This window comes from Sphaerodactylus townsendi, linkage group LG06, assembly GCF_021028975.2.
Source record: "Sphaerodactylus townsendi isolate TG3544 linkage group LG06, MPM_Stown_v2.3, whole genome shotgun sequence".
Classification (NCBI taxonomy): Eukaryota; Metazoa; Chordata; class Lepidosauria; order Squamata; family Sphaerodactylidae; genus Sphaerodactylus; species Sphaerodactylus townsendi.
Window position 1 is genome coordinate 121,563,278 of NC_059430.1, and position 25,351 is coordinate 121,588,628.

Consider the following 25,351-nt stretch of genomic DNA (forward strand, 5'->3'; position numbering starts at 1 on the left):
ACAATAACATTAAAAGAAATCCATAATTACATAACCACAAGTCACATACAGCAAGAACATCAAAAGTAAATCATTCTAAGGTGCTAAAAAGCAGGTTGGCACCCAATAAATTCCATAGAATTGAGAAGAAAGGGTCATTACAATAATGAAATACAGTTATAGAACAAACTTACATCAGGTGATCACTACAAGCCAATAAAATCATTTAGCCAATTGAGCACAGTCTAGAGACATTATCCTTAACAATTTTTCAGGTGGTAAAAGCTACAAGAACAATGGACTTGGATGATAAAAGGGTTTTACAGCTGCAAAGTCTAAAGAGAACAGAATCAGAAAACAAATTTTTATCTTAAAGGAAAGGTCTCAAACATGGCTGTAATTAAGCTAAAAGACAATTTCTCCACACACTCCCTTTGTCTTAATCTGGGAGCTGCCCTTTAGCCCTCCTGTCTCTCTGTGTCCATTGTTGTTCCCACTCTCCACACTGACTTTTATGGAATCATAAAAGTCTCTCCTGTAAAACAATGCCTCATACTTCCATATACATGATGTATCAAACAAGCTGGCCATTTGAGATGGGAAGTGCCATGACTTCTCTTGCTTCCTTTGGACTGCAGCTTCTGAATGGGAACTGAATCTACATGAATAAAGTTTTACTTTTTTTACAATATACTTCTTAGGAGATTTGTTTACTGCGCCAGTATACCCTTCTATAAATTGGGAAACTCAGCTGTACTAACTCAGCTGTATTTCAATATTTTTTTGGGTTCAGGTTTACAAGATCTGGATTTTTTTTAAAAAAAAAACCATAAAAAACAAGCTGGAACACCATGCCAATTTTCAGCTTTCAAATTTTTTTTTTTTTTTTTTTGGAGATCTCAGTGCAGGGATTGGGTGACCTGATCCTGCCTTGGCCTCTGCCTGGCCGGCCCCCTGCAGAACCCAGTGGGAAGAGACCTTGAAAACCATAAAAGTGTAACACTTTTGACATGTTTTAGGCTTTGGATATTTGAAGGTAGAGTACTTGGATAGCTTTTTTGCAACCTCACCCCCCCCCCTCCATTGTATTTTGATATAGGTTGGCTCAGCTTTATCTGATTGCACAACCCTAGTAGTAGATTAAGAGTGTCATTCTGCAATCTGGAGAACTCGTTCACTTCCTACTTTCACATGAACCCTGGTGGGTGATCTTGAACCAGTCTCAGTTCTCTCCTCAAAGTCCTCTCAACCTATGTGGAGGCAGGCAATGGCAATTGGCAAATAAACTCTGACTACCTCTAGCCTTGGTAGGGAGTGATCTTACATGTAGGAGACAGCAAGGCTGCTGTCATTCATAACCAATATTGCTGAGATATATATAAGATCAATAGTCTGATGCTGTACAAAGCCAAACAATATTTTTGATATAATAGATTAACTTGGGAATCTGGTTAAAATAAATCCTGGGACTTCCTGAAGACTAACATTTCTTCTGGGGTTTGCATTTGCTGTTTTGATCATTTGGGGATTTATAGTGTGCATGTGGGATAAAGCGGAACACTTCTGTAAAAACCATTGGAGACTGAATGTTAAGTACATAGCAAACATGTATCCTTTACTACTAATGGACAGATTAGAACATATTATAGAAGTAGCTATGTTACAAATTGCCAAGATACATTTCATGTATTTTTAATAATTTTAGAAAGAAGAAAGATTTAGGTGTTAAGAAAAAAATATGGTGTGGCAATCTGGAAGGATGCAATGAGAGTAAGTGCATTGTTTATGAAGGTAAGTCTTTGGTTTTATATAAGCTTTTAAATTAAGACTTTCATCTTATCAACTCAAGAATTATGGTAGAATGCCTATCCATAAGTTCATATAATAGTTTTCTTCAATCTGTTCTATTTTCCAGGACTCATCTGTATTTTTATCTGTATTTCATCTGTATTTTATATGCCCTACTCCCACAAATGTAGCGAGATTCCTTTGAAGACATGTATTGTTGAAACCTTCCTCCTGAGCATGCCCACTGGGGGGAATTTATCTTGGTGCTCCTTATGCTAATACTTTACTAATCAAAGTCTGAAGAAGATTTCCTCCAGCATCAAAAACCTTCAAAAAATAAGAAAAGCTCTTGAACTGGAAAGGGAAGCCCCTTAGATCCTAAATAAGAACTTTCAGGCTCTCTCTCTAACAGATGGCTTATAGAGGCGAGGGAAAGGGAGTCAAGCAGGGCTGCTTTCTACTTGCCCCCACTCTTTATTCAACCTTTTATATTAATGATGATATAATTCCTAAACTGACTGGCTATGAATTTGTTGCCCCTCGCTAGGAAAACAGAAAATTTCAATTCTGCTTTACGCAGATGATATGGTCTTCTAGTTTCACTTTACAAGGAATGGTTTAAGGAGACTCCCACATAGTTTGGGTGAGTACTGGCAGAGAGGAGGCTCCTCTCCATAAACTATTCCAAAACTAAGGTAATGGTGTTCAAGAAAAGACCAAGAAAATACAGTTGGAACATTCATAACATTCCTATAGAGCAATGTAATAATTTTAAATATTTAGGTGTTACATTCAGTCCTTCACTAAATTGGAATGCCCACTTAGCAGTGGTCAAAGCAGCTGCTCAAAAATCTGTTGGGGCAATATTGAGATTTTATCATACAAAAGGAGGTCATTTAGTTGATCCAGCCCTAAAAAATTTTAAAACTAAAGTTATATCTATGCTACTCTATGCTATAGAGATTTGGGGATGGAATGTACAAGTCCTACATAAAATAGAAACTATTCAAAACTCCTTCCTTAAACGAATTCTGCTACTCCCCAAAGGAACGCCAGCGGCCCTCCTCAGGGCAGAACTCGGTTTGCCTTCTATCAAAGCTCGAGCTGAATTGGCAATTTTGAAATACGTTAAAAAGAGTTCACTAAAACCGACTTCGTTTGGGAATCAAAGTTTGCAGATACTACTTAAGGCCTCAAAATTACATAATACCTCCCTAAATAATATATTGCTCAGTTATTCTGTTCCAGATCATTTATTGTCTTCACCAATTTTAAATCATGACCTTCGGGACTGGATATTCAAAGGAGATAACTGTATGGACAGAGATATAATTTTACATTCCAAGTTTGCTCCCTGGTATAGTCACCTTAAAAAAGATCATCATAGAGCCCCCTATCTTGCTGGCATAACTCAGTTTAAGATAAGGAAGGCTATGACAGCATTACGATTTCAAACAATGCCAACAAATTATTTAGAAGGCAGATATGCCAAAATACCAGTTGAACAACGAATTTGTATCTGCAAACAGGAAGTAGAGGATCTACCTCATTATGTTCTGAACTGCCCCCTGTACGCAGAGCCTAGGGCTAAGTTTCTGAATAGTTTTATATCCCTGTCCCAGGTATACTATGAGTCAGACAAATTATACCTTCTCCTTGCGGATTTGGATCCCTATATATCCTATAGGGTTGGCCTATTCGCTTTGGCAGCTACAAAGATTCGTTCCAACAACGTAATAAAGCAAATGATCCAACCAAAATTGGTATAAGTTAGGTGGGAATACAATCTAGACATATTGTAGGGGGGAATGTGAAAGATTCAGTGTTCACATGATGGATTTTTAGTGAATTTTTTTTTCTTACCTGTTGGAATAATAAGTTGGCTCAGAAGTTTTAATGTAATAATATTGTAATGGCCTATGGCTTTCAATAAAATTGACTGATTGATTGATTGATTGATTGAATAAATAAAAATAAATCATATAATCCATGTTTTGTGCAGCCAAACGTCTGTATTTTGGGGCAACATTGTTGGTTCCAGTTATGAGTTGAGACCACTCTAACTGGTATGATCTGTGATCCTAAAAAATGCCCTAGTGCTGATAGCGGTGTCAGAAATAAAGAAATCCATTTCTGATCTTTGTTTCCAAATAAAATGAAACTTTATTTTGTTTTTCTGTAGTTTAGACAAGAAAATAATGTCTGTATTAGATAGAAGATAGGATTTGTTCTGTGTTTGTATGAATTCTCAAGGCAGAAAGGCTGGTGACAGTCCAGCCCTGCCCCCCCTTAGTATTCCCTTTTCATTCACAAACCAAGATCAGACCTGTAACAAAGGAAACCCCGGAAGACGGACACCAGCCCGCCCTGATTTCATCACCCAGCAGATAAGGGGTGCTACACCCGTAGGTTTCGTTTTCCTGATCTCATCACCCAGTAAATCTTTTGTGTTTTTCCCGCCTTGGATTTGACCGCTCCTACGTCAGCGCCTCTCTCAGGATTCACTGCGAAATTCAAGAAGAGACCGCCCTCTGGAATCTGATTGGTGTTTTCCTTTTTGTTAATCAATGGTGGTGGGTTGTACTGTGGTCTCCCAGTTTCCCTGGCAGGAGAAAGTGTTTAAAATGCCATGTAAGGCTGCTAGGCAGCATTGTTGCTGTAGAACGAAGGTCAGGATCGCAATAAAGGTCAGCATCGCAACAAAGAATCTTTTATTATTTACTATACTCGCTGTGTTGGGTCCCGATTTCTGTTCCTCCGCGCTACCGAAAGCTGAGATCTCGCTGAAATCATTAAAGTTACCCTGGTAGCACAGTAACAGTGCTTTGGGCAGCCTCTTTGTATTCTAAGCTAACAATGCAGGTGGGACTTGACATTTGCGTCAGAACCCGAACCCAAATACTGCCATTCCCCTCCCCCCCCCCCCACTTGATTGTAAACTGATTCTTCCAAGTGTCTGACAGCTTGGAAGCCCTGCGATGCTGCAAAACTGGCACTAAATCTCCTTTAAATTCACACAGAGGCGTATCCTTATCATACTACATCCCTTGCATGTTGTGGGCTTGAGCTAAATTCTCATGAGCCAAAGCCAGCATTTCCCTGAGTGGTATGCTTGACAGCCTCAAGTGTGCTGGAAAGGAACATAGTCAAGGAGGAGGAGGATTTATATCCCCCTTTCTCTCCTGTAAGGAGATTCAAAGGGGCTTACAAACTCCTTTCCCTTCCCCCCTCACAATAAACACCCTGTGAGGTAGGTGGGGCTGAGAGAGCGCCAAAGAACTGTGACTAGCCCACGGTCACCCAGCTGGCATGCGTTGGAGTGCACAAGCTAATCTAGTTCACCAGATAAGCTTCCACAGCTCAAGAGCAGGGAATCAAACCCGGTTCTCCAGATCAGAGTGCACCTGCTCTTAACCACTACACCACGCTGGCTGAGGACCTCCTTTCATATCGCTAGCTAGGAAAACAAGAATGGGGGTGCTTTCTGAAGAGTTGCCAGCAGTTCTGGATAAAAGCTGCGCTTCAGGGAAAGCAAGTTGCCTGATCCACCAGAAATAGAATGAAATGGTTCCACCTTTGGGTGGCCTTGCAAAATAGACCTGCTCCTGCACATTCCTAAGGTGCTCTAGTGATGGGCAGGTTCTGCAGTTGTGCTTTTGCCCAGTAGTGAGATGTTTCCATCTTCTGACAAACAAGCAGGAGCAACAGAAATGCTGTGTGTCTGGAGTCTTGCATCCATTCAGAATAGTGTTGTGCACTAAGTTCAAAGGTTTCTGCTGGTTGTCAGGCCTGCACCATGCTCGGCCTGGCAGCTCGCACGTCCACTCCAAGGTCACAGATGGCTCTACCATTATCATCGCTCCAGGCTAAGGAGGCCTCCCCCTGCTTGTGCGAAACTAGTGAATAGAGCTTCCCGTTCATTCTTATCTCCCTTCTCTGAGGGTGTGAACTGTCTGTCCTAAACAATGCCTCTATTCACACTGTCCTTTCATATGCTGATATTATGGGAAATGTGAGGGTGGGGGGATTATGGGTTGAACCTTTCTGTATCTTACAGGTATATACTAAGGGCAGAGAGCCAAACTTTAGTTTCGGCTATCTGAGCCTTGGGCTGACATGGTTCCAATAAAGCTCTTGAACCCTTCTTGAGTCTTGTTTGATGACCGGGGTAACAGACTCTTTCACTGGTTTGCTTTTGGCATAAGGAGCTGGAGCTGAGGCCGCTCCCCTTCTGGCATCTGCTTGGCGTAGTGGCGTAGTGGTTAAGAGCGGGTACATTCTAATCTGGAGGAACTGGGTTTGATTCCCAGCTCTGCCGCCTGAGCTGTAGAGGCTTATCTGGGGAAGTCAGCCTGTGCACTCCCACACACGCCAGCTGGGTGACCTTGGACTAATCACAGTTCTTCGGAGCTCTCTCAGCCCCACCTACCTCACAGGGTGTTTGTTGTGAGGGGGGAAGGGCAAGGAGATTGTAAGCCCCTTTGAGTCTCCTACAGGACAGAAAGGGGGGATATAAATCCAAACTCTTCTTCTTCTTCCTAAACTTAACTTTCTGCTTCCCAAATTTCCTTCAAACAAGGGTCACTGTCTTGCTGCCATCGGAGCAACACCATATTCTCTTGGAAGACAGGATAATTATATGAACACAGTGTGTAACAGACTTCCCTCTGTGATACACATCTGAAGACGCAGGAGAAACATTAGGAACAAGATCCACCAGACCATGGCCACACAGCCCAGAAAACCCACCAGAACCAATTATATGATATAATTAAAAACAATAATACAAACAACATAATGTAAGCAAAAGACCCAATGACCATGACAGGAGCCCCATTAACTAATACTGTAATTAAAATAACAATTATTTACTGCTGAAAAACTTTACACATAATGACAGAGGACAGAACAGAGACAAATGAGCTACACCAAACAAAAACTGACAACAAATTGCAACAGTCACCATTGCACGCATAAAGCAAATTAGCCAATCTTCTTAACTTTATCTTCCACTTACACCCCCATGGCTGTTTCCATCTCCACAACTTTGAAATCACAGCAGAAGTGGCAGGCAAAGTGGTGGGCGAGTGGCAAGGGGCAGCAGAAGGGGAGGACGGGTGGCACAAACGATAGGAACCGGAAAACCACATTAAATGTGACAGAGACCCTGTACAATGAAGGACAAAATTTAAGGTCATGAAAAAGTTTTCTTTGATGCTAGGAAGGCTAGGGAGGGGGGGTACCCTACATAAAAAGCACACTCCCCCCACTTCAGAGTAATGAAGCAGTTTTGGCAAGCAGTGGGGGAGTTGCTGTGGCAAGATAGGAAACCTGAAAGTAAAGGTTTTTTGGGAGTGGCATTGTGCCCATCTTTGCTCGCAGCACAGTTAATGGTAGTGAGATTGAATATCAGTTGGCTGTGTGGCTGTTAGGCTCATTCTGCACATGCAGAATAATGCACTTTCAAACTGCTTTCAGTGCTCTTTGAAGCTGTGCGGAATAGCAAAATCCACTTTCAAACAGTTGTGAAAGTGGTTTGAAAACGCATTATTTTGCGTGTGCGGAAGGGGCCTTAGTTTGCTTTATTTAGCCTGTGGATTCGAAGCCCCTTTAGAGCCTAACAATGCAGGTTAAGCGACTTCTGAGGGATGGAGTCCTGGCCAGTGTCACAGACCATCACAACTGTGTTCTGAGGCACAATGGGAGAATGTTGATGGTTGCGAATGATAGACATTCTGGATATGTGGTAGAGTGGGAGATGTTGCCTTTAAAATTTCTCTAATATGGGTAAAATGGACCTGTCCAACCACTTGCCCCTCGTAGCTGTTCCAGAAATGTAGGAGCATTCTTTTTGACGGATATATGTGAAACTGACACACACACCTCAATAAGACCCAAGTGACAGGGTCCCCAGCAGTTCAGTGATTATGTTGTGAGATGAAATTACCTCTGTATCTGAACCCGCTCCCCAAAACAAACCCTGTTTCTTCTCAGTGAGTTACAGAACAGTCAGACAGGCTCCAGATTACTGGAGATAGATCAAACTGAGAAGTAACCTTGCCAGACAGGAGTATTCAACCATCCTTTTCCCCAAAAGGCTCTGCAAACCTTCTTGGTGGAAAAATGTGGGACAGGAGGACAATGATGTAGCTATAATGGGGATATCCGGAGACAAACACCCCGGGCAACCCCTAGTGAGTCATGTGGGGGTGGAAAATTGCTCCTACACTTCTGGTAAGTGGGTGTAGGGGGAGACGTAGCTACCACAGGGCGCAGGGGGCAGGAAGGGGGTGCGCAGTTACCATGGCGTACAGGGGGCGTGGGGGGTGGGGAGGGGATGCGTAGCTACCTGGGAGTATGTATCAGCAGAGGTAGAGCAGAGCTACTCAGACAAGTAGATCTTAGTAGTCCTTTTTGTTCTCTGCAGCCTCCCACCTCTCATGAAAATAAGCCTCTCCACACAGGTGTTCTTTCTAATATAGAAGGCTTTACTTAGGTAGTTGCAATACTATATATTATACAGACTACTAGTGTGGCCCGGCCACGCATTGCTGTGGCTTATTGTGGTGAAATGGGAAAGGAACAGTAGCAGCAAATCAATTGCAGAGGCTAGCGCAGAATAATGCGGTTTCAATGCAAACACGCAGGGCCAGATACTGATGCGATGTCAGTGATGTGTGTGCCCGCATTCCTGGGGGAGGGGATGGAAGCACCTCCCACACATCTAGGCTGGCTGGTCATGATCCTTTACCTGGGGAGTAAAGTTTGGTTGGTGGCAATGGGTGTCGCTTCTCAGGAGACCACTCTGAGGGGAGTGCGATACGCAGCTAGACTGGTATGTCACGAGTTGCTGTAACTGAGCTTACTCCTGAGTAAGTGCCTGGTTTTCTTAACTGTAACCGCAGTATTCTGGGAATCTAGGGTGCCTGGCCCCTCCCTCCCATCCCTTGCATGTCGCCCCTCACTCTCTTCCCTCCCTCACTTCTCTTCCCTTGCATGCCACCTCTCCCCCTCCCTCCCTTCCCTTTCCCTCCGCTAGGGTGGGTGGGTCATATCAAGATGCTGGGCCCCCTGCCTCCCCTCCCTTGCATGCCACCCCTCACTGTCTCCTCTCTCTCACTTCTCTTCCCTTGCATGCCTCCCCCTCCATCCCTTTCCTCTCCCTCCCTCTCTTCCCTTGCATGCCACCCAGTGGTGGGATCCAAAATTTTTAGTAACAGGTTCCCATGGTGGTGGGATTCAAACTATGGCATAGCGCCAATGGGGCTGGGCAGGGCATGTCAGGAGCGTAGTCAGGCATTCCAGGGGCAGGGAATTCCTGGGCGGGGCTGGGGCAAGGACACAGCCGCTGCGCCAGTCCTTGGGCGGGAAACGAATGCACGCAGACGCAGGCTGCTACGCACGCTGGTGCACCTCCTGCTAGACTGCTTCAAGTTCTGTGCGCTACTGCTGAGAGGAGGGGTGTAACTAAGGCAAAAATCACATGGCAAAATCACCAATTAGTAACCCTCTCTCGGCACAAACAAATAATTAGTAACCTACTCTCGGGAACCTGTGAGAATCTGCTGGATCCCACCTCTGATGCCAGCCCTCCTTCTCAGTGGCAGTGGCGTAGGAGGTTAAGAGCTCGTGTATCTAATCTGGACGAACCGGGTTTGATTCCCAGCTCTGCTGCCTGAGCTGTGGAGGCTTATCTGGGGAATTCAGATTAGCCTGTACACTCCCACACACGCCAGCTGGGTGACCTTGGGCTAGTCACAGCTTCTGGGAGCTCTCTCAGCCCCACCTACCTCACAGGGTGTTTGTTGTGAGGGGGGAAGGGCAAGGAGATTGTAAGCCCCTTTGAGTCTCCTGCAGGAGAGAAAGGGGGGATATAAATCCAAACTCTTCCTCTTCTTCTTCTTCTTCTTTCACCAGAATCTCTGATATCCTACAGAGGTCGATTCCCCACTCAGCATTAGATGCGCGCTCCTCATGGCAAATATCCTGGGGTCCTGCAGCACTCCCCACTACACCAGCAGCGACAACACAGTCACCCCGATTCTGCTGCTCCTCCCACCCCTCAGAGCGTGTCATTTCAGATCCTGGTAGGAAGTACACCTTTTTGAAATCCACGCGCCGAACGCAGAGCAGGGGTCCCCTCTACTTTCACTTTTGAAGTGGGGAATCAACCAGAGTTTTTGAATGACATACTTTAAGATATTTAGTAGCCTTGAAACAATAATGTAAGAGGAGAAAGGTGCTCTCATGAAAACATTTTTTTTTCCAACAGCAAATTCTCATACCAAAATTTCTTGCTGATGGACTCCAAAATGTTTGTTTGAGATACGAAACGGGCAAAGTGGAGAGTCAAAATGCACATAAAAAGTGATTCTGCCATCTTGGTGTGTTTATCCATTTACACATTTTTGCTCTACTTTTTCTTCACACTGGGGAAGTGATCTACCAGTGGGCAGCTGCCGCATCCCTCCATAGCAGAGGTGGTCTGTGGGGCATGGCTGGGGGTTGCAAGTCCATTAAGCCCAGTGGGGTTTTCTGGTGCTGAGGAGGCTTGTTTTGTGTTTGTAACCTACCCACACTGCTAGGAAGCCTTCTTGTGGCTGGTGAGCCTGGGCAGGCATAGTGCCACAAGGCTACCTGAGAATTTAGGCATTAAATTCTGTCCTAGAAGCACTGAGAAGTGCCACATGGGGCTACCTGAGAATTTAGGCATTAATATGGAGAGAGAGAGATAGGAATAAGAAAGCTTCCTTTCCCGTAAGAAAAATGAGAGCACACAATTTACTTTCACAAGATGTTAGTCTTATTAATGAAATGCAAAGGATTACAGTTGAAGAAATAAAGATAAATTTTTTTTATATATTTGCTTGCCACAGGTGATTGATGGCTTGTCTCAGGTTAAGATCTGATGTGTCAAGGAAAGGAAACAATATTATAAGAATGAGCTACTGGCTAGCTTGGAGTATGGAGTGGCAAAAGATGGTTCAAGGTCATGTAGCTTCTACACATACATCAAACAGGCATTGAAAAAACCTCCCTCTGGAACCATCTAAATATGAAATGTTCTTTATTTCACATGAGGGTGCTCAGTTATATTCTTCTGTCCAGGTATCAGATAGACAGAGTCATGGAGAAGAAGTCTATCAATGGCTACCAGCCATAGCGACTGAAAGGAACTGCTCTATTCAGAGGCTGCAATCCTCTGAAACACCTCCATCCCCCGCCCCCGTGCTCGGAGACTGGAGCTCAAGAAGGCCCTTGGCACATTTGACCTGTTTGTTGGCTCTCCAAAACAACTGATTGGCTGCTATATGAAACAGGATACTGGACTTAATGGACCACTGGTTATATCCAGCAATGCTCTTCTTATGTCTGTAAGGGGGGGAAAACCAGCAATCTGGAGAAGATATTCAAACCATATTTTCTCATGCTTCAGTGCACAGTTCATACATTTTGTGCTGGGACAGTCACCTTCCAAACTTGGATCTTTGTGAGATGATATTGTAATGGTCAAGGCTCAGCAGCTTTTGCTCGAACATTCTCAGCATCTTCCACCAGGTCTCTCAGGAACTTTTTCAGCATGTGGAATGTCGTAATAAAAGAACTGGGTCCACCAGCCAGATAGCCCAACAGAGGTATAAAATCCAAGACTATTTGGGCTGTCTTCACAGTTGAACACAACAGTGACTTCTCTAAGAGACCCTTTACAAATTCTGGAGTGATCTCGCTAGACAATGGTGATTTTTTGATAGCCGATTTCAACACATTATAATTTTTATCACCCAGTTTTGCAACTCTTTGTAGGCAATCCTCATCTAAGCCAAAGACCTGGCAGAAAAATTTCATGGTTGATACCAAGATGTCAAGATCACAGACAAGAGAGAGTCCTGGGAGAGGAATCATTGCAATGCTACAAGATTTGGTGGCTACTTTCCATATAAGGTCTTCCATAGCAGCCTTTTTCTTTTTTAGGACTTTTTTTGAGAACACTGGCAGAGATGCAATAAAAGTTTGTTTCTTGAGGTCATCCAGGTCATTTTCAAAGGTCTCTTGCAGGAGGGGGAAATCATACAATTTCAGATCTCTCCTGGAGACAAGAAAAACCCTTGGAGGAGTCTCTCCTTCCTTTTTCAAATTCTCACAGCAGTAGGTCCTTATCTCCTCAATTGTTTTGTCCATATCGAAGTTGGGGTTCATAGCTTCAGCAGCTATACTGACATCCATTTTGGAGCGCACAAAGTAAAACTTTTTCTCCCTTTTCTGAATTTCTTCTGCCAGCATGGCATCATTCGCAGTAAAGCGTTCTGAGGAAACTATTATGAAGAAATCATACTTGTTAAAATTTACCGTCTCTAGGTAGTCCTTTGGTTGAAATTTCTTTGTTCCAATACCTGGTAGATCCCATAACGTTACTTTTGGAAATGTGGGATGAGGATACTCTTTAGGTTTCTTGGTTGTTTCGATGCATCCCACCTTGGCTGCATCCTTTTCAAAATCAGTCATGCCTCGCAGGGCATTGACAAAGGATGATTTGCCAGTACCTGACACCCCTGTGATTGCAATATTAAGGTTGGTATTTTCTAACGCTTCCAATGATTGACATATTTCAGCTTTTACCTCTTCAATACTTTTTTGTGCCATCCAGACTTTCAGCTTCACAAGGTCTGATATAAAGGCTGCTTTTGAGAGGAAATAGTGAATTCCAATTCCTGGAAATCGTACAATTGCGCTAAGAAATAAAAAAAAATGCATATTGGTTTAGGAAATTCCTTCCTGATCTTTCTCTTAGAACAGTAGTCAGGGCCACTTATGGATAAAATGTTTTTAAAATTAGTATGATAATGCAATCATTGAAAACCCATGACAAGGTAACGGCAAACTGAATTGGGGTGGAGGAACAGGCTACCTCACAGTTATAAACATTGAATCCAACCATCAGGAGGAAAAGTTACCAGATCAAGGGGTATTAAGTGTTTCAAGGCCACCACCAGGTGCCCTTCAGGAAAAAAAAAGTTTTGATAGACCTATAAAAGAGAGAAGAAGAAGAAGAGTTTTGGATTTATATCCCCCCCTTTCTCTCCTGCAGGAGACTCAAAGGGGTTTACAATCTCCTTGCCCTTCCCCCCTCACAACAAACACCCTGTGAGGTAGGTGGGGCTGAGAGAGCTCTGAGAAGCTGTGACTAGCTTCACCCAGCTGGCGTGTGTGGGAGTGCACAGGCTAATCTGAATTCCCCAGATAAGCCTCCACAGCTCAGGCAACAGAGCTGGGAATCAAACCCGGTTTTTCCAGATTAGATACACGAGCTCTTAACCTCCTACGCCACTGCTGCTCTAAAAGACCAAGAAGATCTTTTTATTGTTAAGGTTTTTTCTAGATAATGCTGAAATGCATCAAAGGATAAAACTGAAAAAAAATCAATGTTTGTTTTGCATAGAAAATTAATTGTAAACAAAAGCCCCATTTCTTCTGCAGTTCTATCCTACTACTGCAGTGCTATCCAAAGGCTACAGACAGATCCACACCCATTTAGCCATTTTGGCTACTTAAAAGTGTATAATGATATGTAATATTAGAGTTCTGTGATAGGTGATTTAATGGATAAAGGTAGAGTCAGTGGCGTACAGCCTTAGGGACATGGAGACACCCATATCCCCGAGCGCATGCTTTTTGGACACACGTGACCAAACAGCCCTGCCTTGCACGTCAGCATGCTATGCCATGCGAGGTTTCTCTGGCATGATCCCCTGGGAGATGTCAGGTGTGCCGGAGAGGCCTCAAGTGGCAGGGTGCTCCAGCGAGGTAGGGGGGTCATGCCAGCATGAGAGACCTCCCACAGCCTGTAAGACTTCTCCCTTGCCAGTGTGCCTGGCATCTCCTCGGCACACGAATGGGGGAGAGGTCATGAAGGCCGCAGGAAGCCTCTCATGCTGGTGAGCCAGAGAGGCCTCATGCGACGGGGCGATCATGCTGGTGTGAGAGGCCTCCCATGGCACACCCGAACTTTCCCCTGCTGGCACATCTGGGCACTCTGGCAGGGGAGAGGCCTTGCAGGCCACGGGAGGCCTCTTGTGCACATGTCCCGGAGAGGCCTCATGCAGCGGGGCGATCTCACCAGTGTGACAGGCCTACTGTGGCTTGCTCGGCCTGTCCCCCGCTGGCATGCTCCCAGGAGATGCCGAGTGCACTGACAAGGGAGAGGCCAGGCACATTGCAGCAGAGAGGTTGGTGGGCTCAGACAGGCACTGCAGTACCAGTTCAAGCCGTGCCCCTGAGCACAAGGGGGGGGCAAAGGGGTTGAAGGTGGGTGTGCCTGAAGCAAGTGTTGTCTCCGGGCGCCCCCACCCCCTGATATGCCTCTGGGTAGAGTTGCCAACTCTGGGTTGAGAAATGCCTGGAGATTTTTGGAATGGAACTTGGAGAGGGCATGGTTTGAGGAGGGATCTCAGCAGGGTAAAATGCCATAGAACAGGGGTGGCCAACCTATGGCACTCCAGATGTTCATGGACTACAATTCCCATCAGCCCCTGCCAGCTTGATGCCAGCTGGAATGCCATAGGTTGGCCACCCCTGCCATAGAATATCCCCCTCCAAAGCAGCCATTTTCTCCAAGGGAACTGATCTTGGTTGCCTGCAGATCAATTGTAATTGTGGGAGATTGGCAACACGAGATACAGGATCCAGAAACTAGGAATTCTTCCTGATAAATTAGAATGATGGAATTTATGAAAGAGAACAGTAGACCAAGTTTTCACACCAAGTCCACAATGGACTGAGCACTCTGTAATTGATGACAATTATTCAATATATTTACGAGCACAGGAGGGCTGCTTCCTACTGAGTCAGAGCATTGGTCCACCAAGTTCACTATTGTCTACTCTGACTGGCAGTGGCTTTGTAGTCTCAGATGCAGTTCTTTCACATTATATACTACTCTATAATTTTAAGTGGAGATGCCAGGGATTGAATCTGGGCCATTTTGTACATGCAACACAGATACTCTTCCTAGGTTGCTAACTCTGGTTTCATAAGTTCTTGGAGATTTGGTGGCAGACCCTTTCTCCCTCTCCACTGCAGTATGTGTCTAGTGAAGACATCAATGTCTATCATGGATTCAAACAATGTTGCACTCCCCACAAACACGTGATCGGCTTGGCGGGTCTGTCCTGATTGGCTGTTGTGTTGTGTTGGGAACTTTTTTTAAAAAAAATTTTGGCGCGAAGCTATGTGGTTACGTAAGCATGTAGATGCATATGTACAATCTCCCCACCAATGCTGCTTTTTTCTGATTGGCTGTTGTGTTGGAGCGTGAACGATAGCTGGTTTTTGCACATAGCTACATTTATGCACGGCTTCAATATTATTTCAACTCTTTACCCACGCAGCTTCATTATCATGAAAGTCTGATTTCTGTTCACAATTCACACAAAATACACATGGCCACATTTTAACATAGCCGTTACCGGCACTAAACAAATAAAGGGCTGCGCACTTTGCGCACAGCCCACTGCGCTCTGATTGGCTGGAAGGCTCTGTGTCACTCCCTGCAGCAAAGAGCCCTGAAGTGAAGAAACCCAGCAACCCTAACTGGAGGTTCCCATAATGCAGATGGAAAGGGTGAGCATTTCAATGGAAAATTGAATCTAGATTCTGTCGCTGGAACTCCCCACCAATCCAGATTCAGCACAGGTTTTTTAAAAAGGTGCACAATCATGCAGGTTCTGAAAAAAACATGTGATAGAGGGGAGAGGGAGTGCCAGATGAATCCTTGTTTGCCAGTGCAACTGTGGGGAGTTTTTCATGAAACCTGGATATTTCATGTGAATAGCACATGATTAATTGACCATGGGGATTCCACCCCTGTGGAAGGTGGAGTCTGGAGAGGCAACAGACTTCAGCAGCATATAAGGCCAAAAAGTCTACCATCCAAAGCAGGGTTTTCTGCCAAATTACAGGTCAGCTGTTGTGCCATAGTTAAATTCAACATACCTCTGATGATTCTCCTTTTCCACGGCTGAAGCACATTTCTTAAAGTCCTCCATTTCATTTGCTATGATCTTTTGCAGGTGGGGGAAATCGTACTTTTCTGCATACCAGCTGGAGATGAGAAATATCTCTGGTGAAGAAATACCAGCCTGTACCAAATGATCACGGCAACATTTCCTGACATTTTGAAGGGTCGCTTCTTCACTGAAGTCTGGTTTTATTTTTTCATTCTTAATACTGAGGTCCATTTTGGTGCAAACGTAGTAGAACCGCTTCCCCATTTTCTGAATGGCGTGGGACAGCTGGACATCATTCTCCGTAAAGTGATTAGAAGCCACAATGATGAAGAAATTATACTGGTTGTAATCTACCTTTTCTAGATATTCCTCGGCTTTAAATGTAGATGTACCGATCCCTGGTAGGTCCCATATTGTTACATGTGGAAAGGTGGGGTGTGGATAACCCTTCGGCTCTTTTGTTCTCTCTATTACATCAGTTGGGGCGGCATCCTCGTCAAAATCTGTCAGCCCTCTCAGGGAGTTGACAAAGGATGATTTACCAGCACCTGATACCCCTGTGACAGCAATGTTCAGCACATTCAGACTTTGATGGGCTGATCTGAAAAAGAACATAACGTTGTAGTAGTTAACTCCTGCTAGATAAGAGTTGCATGATGTTTTCCTTTGATAATCTGGATTTAGCACCATGGTACCCACTGATGCCTTTTCTGGCACCCACCAAGGGTTTTTGAGCAAGTGGGTGGGGCAATTGGGAGTTTTGCCCTGCAAGACATCTGACGAGCTATTGGAGATTTGATTGGCTGTGTGGATTTTTTAAAAAATGTTGCTTTGGCAGCAGCTGCCTCCCCAGCACAAGGATCTGCAATGCATTACTGAGGTTCAGCTTAATTTGTGGCTGGTTCCTTCTCCTGCAGCAGTTATTCTGTGGCAGCCATTTTGTTGCTGCACTTACCATGTCATGCCAGAATTTCAAAAACACCTGCATGGTCAAAAAATTTGGGGACCCTTGACTCGGGGTGTTCATCTGTAGAGTATGAGATGCATTTGATTGTTACTAGTTTAAGACAATACTAAAACCAAATCAAAATATTAAAGGCTGCCTTTATAACCTATAAATTGCATATTTATCACAAAATGGTCATTAAAAATCAGAACAAAAGAAATTACTGAACTGAGTTCATCTCAAAGCAGAAGAAAACAAGATGTTTGTAGTCATTGCTCATGGTCTCAGACCAAGTTCTAGAGCTGCAAAGCTCCAGGGGCAGCCTGGCAATCTCCCGGAATTACAACTGATTTCCAAATGTCAGATATTTGTTTCCTTGAAGAAAAGGGCAGTTTTGGTTTGGATAGTGAACTCTATGGTCCTATGCCCAGCTGAGCTCGCTCCCCTCCCTAAACTCTCCCTTTCCACCCCATTTCCAACCTGCAGAATGTTCCACCCCACAACTGACAATCCTACAACATAAAGTAATTCCTTTTTTTGTTGGATCTAGAAGGTTGTGTGTTATGGGTATGATTGTCTGGTAATCTGTAACTCTGTTTCTGTCTGTTAAGTGAGTCTTCTTCAAATGAAGAATCACTTTCTAGTCCAAAGTGGGGAAGAGGTGGTGGACGGGATAATTTATTGCCATCTGCTTTTTACACGTATTGAATAGTTTTGGCGTTACAGTAATACTGTTCTAATTTTTGTTATATTTTATATTTTATTTTATTTTAATTATTGTAATTTTATATTGTGACCCACCCTGAGCCCTGTGGGGTTAGGGCAGGATAGAAATCTAATCAAATAAATTAACAAACAAATAAATAAATAGAAACCTACCAGAAATTATAGTCATTGAGACGTGGGGTGGCATCTTCCTTTTCTTTGTCACTTGGTAAGCTTGACAGACTGAACATGTAATACCGATTACAACCCCCCCACACACTTTTTAAAAACTTTATTTGCACAAATCATCAATTGCAAAAACAAAAAAACCCCATGAAGTCCAGAAGCAATTATCTAAAAAAAAACTGGGGTAGTCATTGACCATGTTGGGGCAGGGGATCTCATCTTTGCCTCTGTTTCCCATCTAACTCCAGTGATCATTGGGTGGGGGAAGGCAGAGGCCAGAATGGCATCCTGCATGGTCACGATGTCATTTCCAGCCATGTGGCCAGAAGTGGTGACACTGCACTGCTGGACACTCTAGATTTCACCAAATACCTTATGGTTTCACCACAGAGTCTTGAGTAAACCCTAGCGCATTCAGCAACATAGTGACATCACTTCCAGTTCCACGTTCAGAAATGATGTCTTGACATCATGGGACACCATTCTGGTGAATCTTCATCCCCAAGAAAACCAAAATACCTGCCAAGTTGATAATCAGTAAATACCCAAATATGTAGTGTTGCTAAATAGAATACGAGTAGTATATGTTAGCATTTTTCATAATATATGGAAATGAATGTGCTACCATTTTTAGAAATACATCTGCAAATTAAAATATTACTGGATTATTATTCATTTTAAATCACAGCTCTGAGTTCCTTTGAATTAGTTGGTTGTCTTTTCACGGGGGGATTCATGGGGGAATTACCATGATGAAGTCAAATCTTACACATTTCTTTTAACTCATGTTGTTTTCTTCCAGAGTCCATTTTTTAAAAAAAGAATCCAGCTTTTATTCATCCACAAAACATACTATATCAATGCATGCATCAAGCCCTTAGCTAACTCCAACATACCTGTCATGGCTTCTGTTTTCAGAATCTTGCAGAGCAGCTGGTCTTAAGATACACTTCCTGAGTCCTTCAATTTTATTCTGTAAAGACCTTTGCAGGAGGGGGAAATCATATTTATCTGGGTACCAACTAGAGATGAGGAAAGCCTGCAAAGGATCAATACCAGCCTCCACCAAATTGTCAAGGCAATATTTCCTAACTCGCTGAAGAATTGCTTCCTCACTAAAGTCTGGATTTTGTTTTTCAGTCTTAATTCTGGCATCCATTTTGGAGTGCACATAATAGAACTGCTTCTTCATTTTCTGAATTGTGTGGGATAGCTGGATGTCATAGATAGTGAAATGCTCAGAAGCAACAATTATGAAGAAATCATACTGGCTATAATTTACGTTTTGTAGATATTCCTCAGTTTTAAAATCAGGTGTCCCAATTCCTGGTAGGACCCATATTGTCACATCTGGAAAGGCAGGATGTGGATAACCCACTGGCTGAAATGTAGGTTGTTTCACACCAATTTCAGCTGCATCTTCATCAAAATCTGAGAGACCTCGCAGGGCCTTGACAAGGGATGATCTACCAGCACCCTGCACCCCTGTAACAGCAATGTCAAGTGTGGTTTTTTCATTAACATTCAATCCTTGCTGAGTTGAGTTTTTACCACCCATGGCTCTTTTCAGTTGATCTGAAAAATAAACACAATTATGCTACATAATAATCACATCACTTGCCTCTGATTAGCTAGATTCAGTTGTGTGGGAAAAATCAATTTACTTCTGGCATTCCACCATAAGTAGAAAAAATAAACCCTTAATAGATGCATTTGCTTGTCATATGATATTCAAAGCCCTATATGTTTTGGAACCAGCACATCTGAAGGACCACTTACTCCCTCAGGACCCTGCTTGGACCACTACTGCCATCTTCAGAAGCCTTGCTTCAGATTCCCCATTCTGACATCAGGCAGATGGCAACCCACAAGAGGGCCTGCTCTGTCGTGGCATCAAAGCTCTGGAACTCTCTCCCCAGGGATAGTCATATGACCCCTTTGTTGTCATCCTCTACCAGCAGGTCAAGACTTTTTTTGTTTGTTTCATTGGCCATTCCTTCAATGATCCCTCTTGCCTAACCCATGTTTTAATTGTTGTTTTTATGCATTTCAACTTTGTCGTTTAATTGTTTTAATGATCTGTGTTGGGGACTCGATTTTCATTATTTTGAAATGCCATTTTATCATGTCTGTTTCAAATTGATCGCCCTTGCAGGGCAGAAAACCAGGTTATCTATTTTGCAAATCATCACCATAATAAATTATTAAAAATATTTATACCCTGCTTTTACAAAAAGCAAAAAATGTCTAAAGCAAGAAAGCAGTTATCAGTCAAGTCATAGCATTAAAGCCAACCTAATGCAGGACAAAGATTCCTAAGCAGGAAAATTGTAAAGGAAAGTTCTCTACAAGAAATTACAAGGTGGTTCTCTCAAGGGACAGAGCTGAGGATAATTTTATGTTATTTGAAAGGTGTTTTAACATTAGTTGGTCCTTATAAAGATATTATCCAGTTCCTTTGAATTTTGGCTTTGATCTTCACTGGATGTGGCTGAACTCACAGCATAGAAAAGGCCACATTTTCTGAGAATTTTCAAGCAAAGACATGATCCAGGTAAATTAAGTTCAAATGGGCAAAAAGGCTTCCCTTTTGGGTTCTGTACAGGCATTATTTAATGATATTCAGGAAGAAAAAGAAGAGTCATTCATTGGGGAAGGCAGTGGTTCAGTTTGGCATGAAAGCAAGCCCAAAGTTTTGTCTTAGTCACTTTTAGCTAGACAGATATAGGAGAGAGTGTGCTTTGAGAATCTGGATGCTTGTTGCCAATCAAAGGAAGCAATATGCAGCTAGATCAGTGACATTCATTTAGTGGCTCAAGACCATTTAACTCTTTGACATGACCTCGGGACTCTTCTGAGCACCATCCCCAAGTGTGGCACTTGTCCCACACTTCAGGAAAGTGGGTAAAGCCTTTGCCCAGTGCAGCTTGCAGTTAGCAAGTGGTAATGGTTCCCACCTTGAACAAGCTACCATGAGCAGAACATTTAAGCTGTGATGCTCCTTGAGATACTGGTCCTCGTACCAAAGATGAATGCAAATGTGGCTCTTTGGGGTAATGGCCCTTGCAAATGTGGATCTCCACAAGCCATGAGGAAACTATTGCTGAGCTGGATGAAAAAAAGACTTCGACTCTGTGCTGATGAGGCTTAGCAGAGTGCTCAAGGTACATGTGCACAGAGGAGTATGTGTTAGGCTGCTGCTGAACGAAATAGAAGTTTATTTATCTGTCAGTCCTTTTTATTTTAATAAGGCAACATGAGTCCTCGACTGTAAGAACCCCCCATTCTAGACAGTATAGAGCCGTGGTGGCAAACCTTTGGCACTCCAGATGTTATGGACTACAATTCCCATCAGCCCCTTCCAGCATAGCCAATTGGCAATGCTGGCAGGGGCTGATGGGAATTGTAGTCCATAACATCTGGAGTGCCAAAGGTTTGCCACCACTGGTATAGAGCAAAGATAACATTCTAGGCTAGCTAGCTAACCTAGAATGGATACAGATGCAGGAAACATGTACAGCTGTCACTGCCAGTGGCGTATCTGCCTATGGACAAGGGGGGTCACTTGCCCACAGGCACAATGATTTCAGTCACGTGGAGGGTGCCAAAATGTCTCAAATCATTGTTTGATTGTGGTGGGGGAGGGTGGCCACCCATGGGGGGGGCACCAAACTCAGGTTTTGCCCATGGGCTCCAGTTTGCCTAGATATGCCTCTGGTCACTGCTGCAAGAGGGAGAGAGAGAGAAAGTGCAAGCCACAAGGCAGGAAGATCCCCTGAGAACAGCAATCCACACATCATAGGGACAGCAGCATAGCATTAGGAAGGCAGGGATGCAGACAACCTGATATATTTACTACTCTGAATTTCTATGACCCCCTTCTGGAGTCTGAGGCTGAGAGACAGCACAAAACCCTTCATTTCCAATATGTAAGGGCATCTCTATCCATTCCATTCAATTCCACCTGAGACACAGTGCAATGGGTCCTAATGGATGTTTCCATTGAAATGCTCTCCCTTTCCAGCTGCATTATGGGATCCTCCAGTTAGGGTTGCTGGGTTTCTTCACTTCAGGGCTCTTTGATTGCTCGCCTAACTTTTTTTTCTGTCTTATGGCAACCCTGTAGGGTTTTCGGCAAGAGAAATTTGGAGGCAGTTTGCTATTGCTTGTGTCCACATTATCCGGGTATTCCTTGGACGTCTTGCATCCAAATACTAGTCACGGTCAGGGTTGAGAGTGGCTCAAGGTCATGCAGCAAGCTTTCATGGTGCAAATGGGGAATTCTAACTGGGCTTTCCAGGTCAAAGTCCAACACCTTAACTGCTGAAGCATACTGGTTCTCTTGCCTAACATTAAAGAGAGGAAAGTCTACCAAGGAACTACAAGAGGCAATGTGGATGTATAAAAAAAAGAAAGAAGTTTGAAAACATGCTACCTACATGACAAGTATAAATGTTGTTGTTGATGTTGGAATATTTATATGCCATTAAAGGTATTTGAATCGAATTGACAAGTATAAATTCAGCAAAAGTTTCTCCTAATAAATTGAACCTCATTAGGAGAGGTAGTCAGGAGGGGTAACAAGTAAATGTGTTTTATTTTTCTTTATGTTACTTATAATAGTCTGTCTTCTTCTCTGGCCCACTTTGCACAGGTCATTTAATACAGGTTAAGAATGGGATAAAATCCATTGCGAGAGGGAACTTTGCACAGATCCCACCCCTGAACTGAGTCTGGCCTGTGGTATTTATCCTGAAGTGGGTTACTTGAGAATCGCACTATCCGTGAACCTTTTCAAAAATCCCAGGTTGCACTCACTTGTGAGTGAACAGCCCTGAGTGGGAGGTTCTTTAAACAGCCACACTTTCTTTTTGTTTTATTTCCTGCCCCTCAGCTGCATAGCCACACAGGTGCAAACAGTCATACCGAGACATCATAATGGCTGTGGGGGACCATATGTGCATGGCTGTGTAGCTACCCATTGAAGGAGGTAAGTAAAAAAAAAAGACACTGTCATGCCCCCACAGAGGCTTTTGTTATTTCCCCATTAAGTTTTAGTTTCCCCATAGTTAGTAGGGCTTTAGTTCATTGTTAAGTCTTCTGAGGGAGGGAATTTCAGTTTGCTCCTGTCCCTTTAAGACATTTCCCAATAGGCAGTTTCCTTTTTTAACCAGTAATCTCCTGTTTTCTACCCAGTCAGTCAGAGTGAGGTGCCAAGGGTAGTTGAAGATGGGAATATTCGTGACTGATCACAGAGCAGCAGCCACTGCAAAACAGGAGAAGCAAAGAAGAGAATGAATAGCAAAGAGAGACCAACTTACCATTCCTGATCAAAGTGGGCTTTGATGGGCTGAAGAATCAACAGAGCCTATAAATTCACCATGTGGATTTGGGTAATTGGCTATTGTGAGGGATTCTCCTTTTCCCCTTTAAAAATTCCTCTGGTCTTTGCTGGATTAAGAAGAGCCAAAGTCTTCTTCCAGGCTGCAAAAGCAAAAGCAAATTTTGTTTGTTCAGAGTTTCAGGTTCCCTTTTTTGTGTGGACCACCCTTCCAGGAAGGAGGAGGGGATTTACAGTAACAATCTAGTTGAGTCTTTCTTTTTAGGGAGTGCAGATCTGAGAAAGACCAGAAAGACCTCTGTTTAATGTTGATTAAACAAACCCTAAGGGCACAGGAGGAACACGCAGCCTAACCTAATACAAACCTAGGCTATTGCATAAAAAAAGGATCGTTAAGTCTGCTTACAGCATCCAGCCATTCAGCAGTAAATCCTTCTGACTAAATGGAGGTCAGAAAAAGAGAGTTGAGTAAAATTAAGATAGTTAGAGGTATATGTATCATTAGCATTTAGGAGAAGATGAAGGTCGTATTTTGTTTTAGGCTTACCAATATTTCTTTTTTTAGATTCTTTGTTCTGTCATTATATCCAAGCTTGCACAGACTGGAATCTTGAAACAATGTTAAAGGTTGTCAATCAATTTGTAATTCGATATCAGTTACGATGAGCAGCCTCTGAAAACATTTCAAAATAACTTCATTTTATCATGAATTCTAAACTGGCTCTTTTTTCTACCTATGCACACGCATTCTTGAATTGCCAGTTAGGAACAGTAGTATACATGTGGGTGAAGATAGTATGGGTCCCTTATGGAAGAGGAGGTGACAGTGAGTTTATTTTCAGGTAATTTACAAAATATTTCAACTGACTTTTTATTTTTAAAAAGAAGTTAGTGAAAAACATAAGAAAGCCCTGCAGGATTAGACTAGTAGTCCATCTAGTCTAGCATCTTGTCATACACAGTGGCCAGTTAGTTACTCTAGAGCGCCAACAAAAAGGCATAGAGGCCAAAGTTTGATGTTGCCTCTTGACACTGGTGTTCAGAGGTTTACTGCCTCTGAATGTGGAAGTTCAGCACAGTTTCAGCACTCGAACAACAGATTGTCCGTGTCAGTAAAGACCAGGAGGACAATGCAATGTGACACACACTTGGCTCTGGCAACTCAATATTTATCAACATGTAAATGAAATGGCCACTTTATAAATTCTAGTGCACAAGCACTTATAGGCATAATATGCAATAGTAATGTGAAATATTCAATCAAAGATATACCAATAACAGCTTGAATGGCTAGTATAACATAAAGTGACTCCGTCCCTGGAGTATAATGGCCAGAAGAAATAAATTGATTCACATAAGTTCATTCGTAAATAAGTTCATTCATAAGTTCAATAATGATCAAAAAAGGCTCTTGCTCAAACAATCTTCCAAATGTTATCAGTTTCTATCCAATAACAAGAAATAATAATAAGCCTCCAGCATCCGTGGAGTGAAGAGGACAAATGTAAACCCAACGGAACCCTTATCTGAGGCTCAGCGCTGAAAGGGTGAGTCCGTATGGGCATGTATCCAGCATGAAAGAAAACTCTGAACTCCTCGTACGTATTGACTTTTTCGAGAATGCTTTTCTTCAGAGAACTCCTCTTGCAATATTTTTATAGCCAAATAAGCAGGTGTTCTGTAAACATTACAACATAATATGCACCTACAAAGTGAAAGCAATGTATACAAACAAGAGACTCCTATTCATACATTACTCTGTGCATTGTAAAATTCAATAGTTGACATTAGTATTCAGATAAAACTTTGTCCTTCAGCCAGTAGATTACAGCATTTCAGCCAAGTGCAGGGTAAACAGCTCTATGGAGAGTATTTGTAAGTAATCATATTATGAATTTGCTTGAAAACAGCTCTATGGAGAGTATTTGTAAGCAATCATATTATGAATTTGCTTGAATTACTTTTTAGTATTGTTTTGTATAAGCATGATAAAACACATGCCAACAGTTAATTACTCAGTTAAAAACCGGGATGTCAACTATTGAATTTTATAATTTTATTGAATTTTACAACTATTACAATTTTACAAAATTCAATAGTTGACATCCCGGTTTTTAACCCAGTAATTAACTGTTGGCATGTGTTTTATCATGCTTATACAAAACAATACTAAAAAGTAATTCAAGCAATAGAGATAGTGCTGAAGAAGGCTCCCGGGGAGTACAACATGATTCATCACCTTTCGTACCCGAAGGGTGATTCGGTCGATGATCAGATTGACCTTGGTTTATGACCCTAGTTAGGTACGTGTCACTGGATGATGCCATATGGCTCATTAGGTCGGCTGGCCAGGGAGCTCTGCTGGCCAAGTGCAATGTGCAGTTGGCTTTTCAGTTGCTCCCA

At 43.0% G+C, this 25,351-nt stretch overlaps 1 protein-coding gene across 1 annotated transcript; it reads right to left on the reverse strand.

The window, feature by feature from the left end:
* Nucleotides 1-593: 593 nt before the first annotated feature.
* Nucleotides 594-19,165, reverse strand: LOC125435486 (interferon-inducible GTPase 5-like). Its single transcript, XM_048501685.1, has 7 exons — nucleotides 18,668-19,165; nucleotides 15,757-15,902; nucleotides 13,883-13,954; nucleotides 13,598-13,737; nucleotides 11,239-12,476; nucleotides 8,488-8,491; nucleotides 594-604 (listed from the first exon to the last, which is right to left on the reverse strand). Exons 1-5 carry the CDS (start codon nucleotides 19,163-19,165, stop codon nucleotides 11,278-11,280), a joined length of 2,055 nt encoding a protein of 684 aa, XP_048357642.1. The 3' UTR covers nucleotides 594-604; nucleotides 8,488-8,491; nucleotides 11,239-11,277.
* Between the last annotated feature and the right edge of the window lie 6,186 nt (nucleotides 19,166-25,351).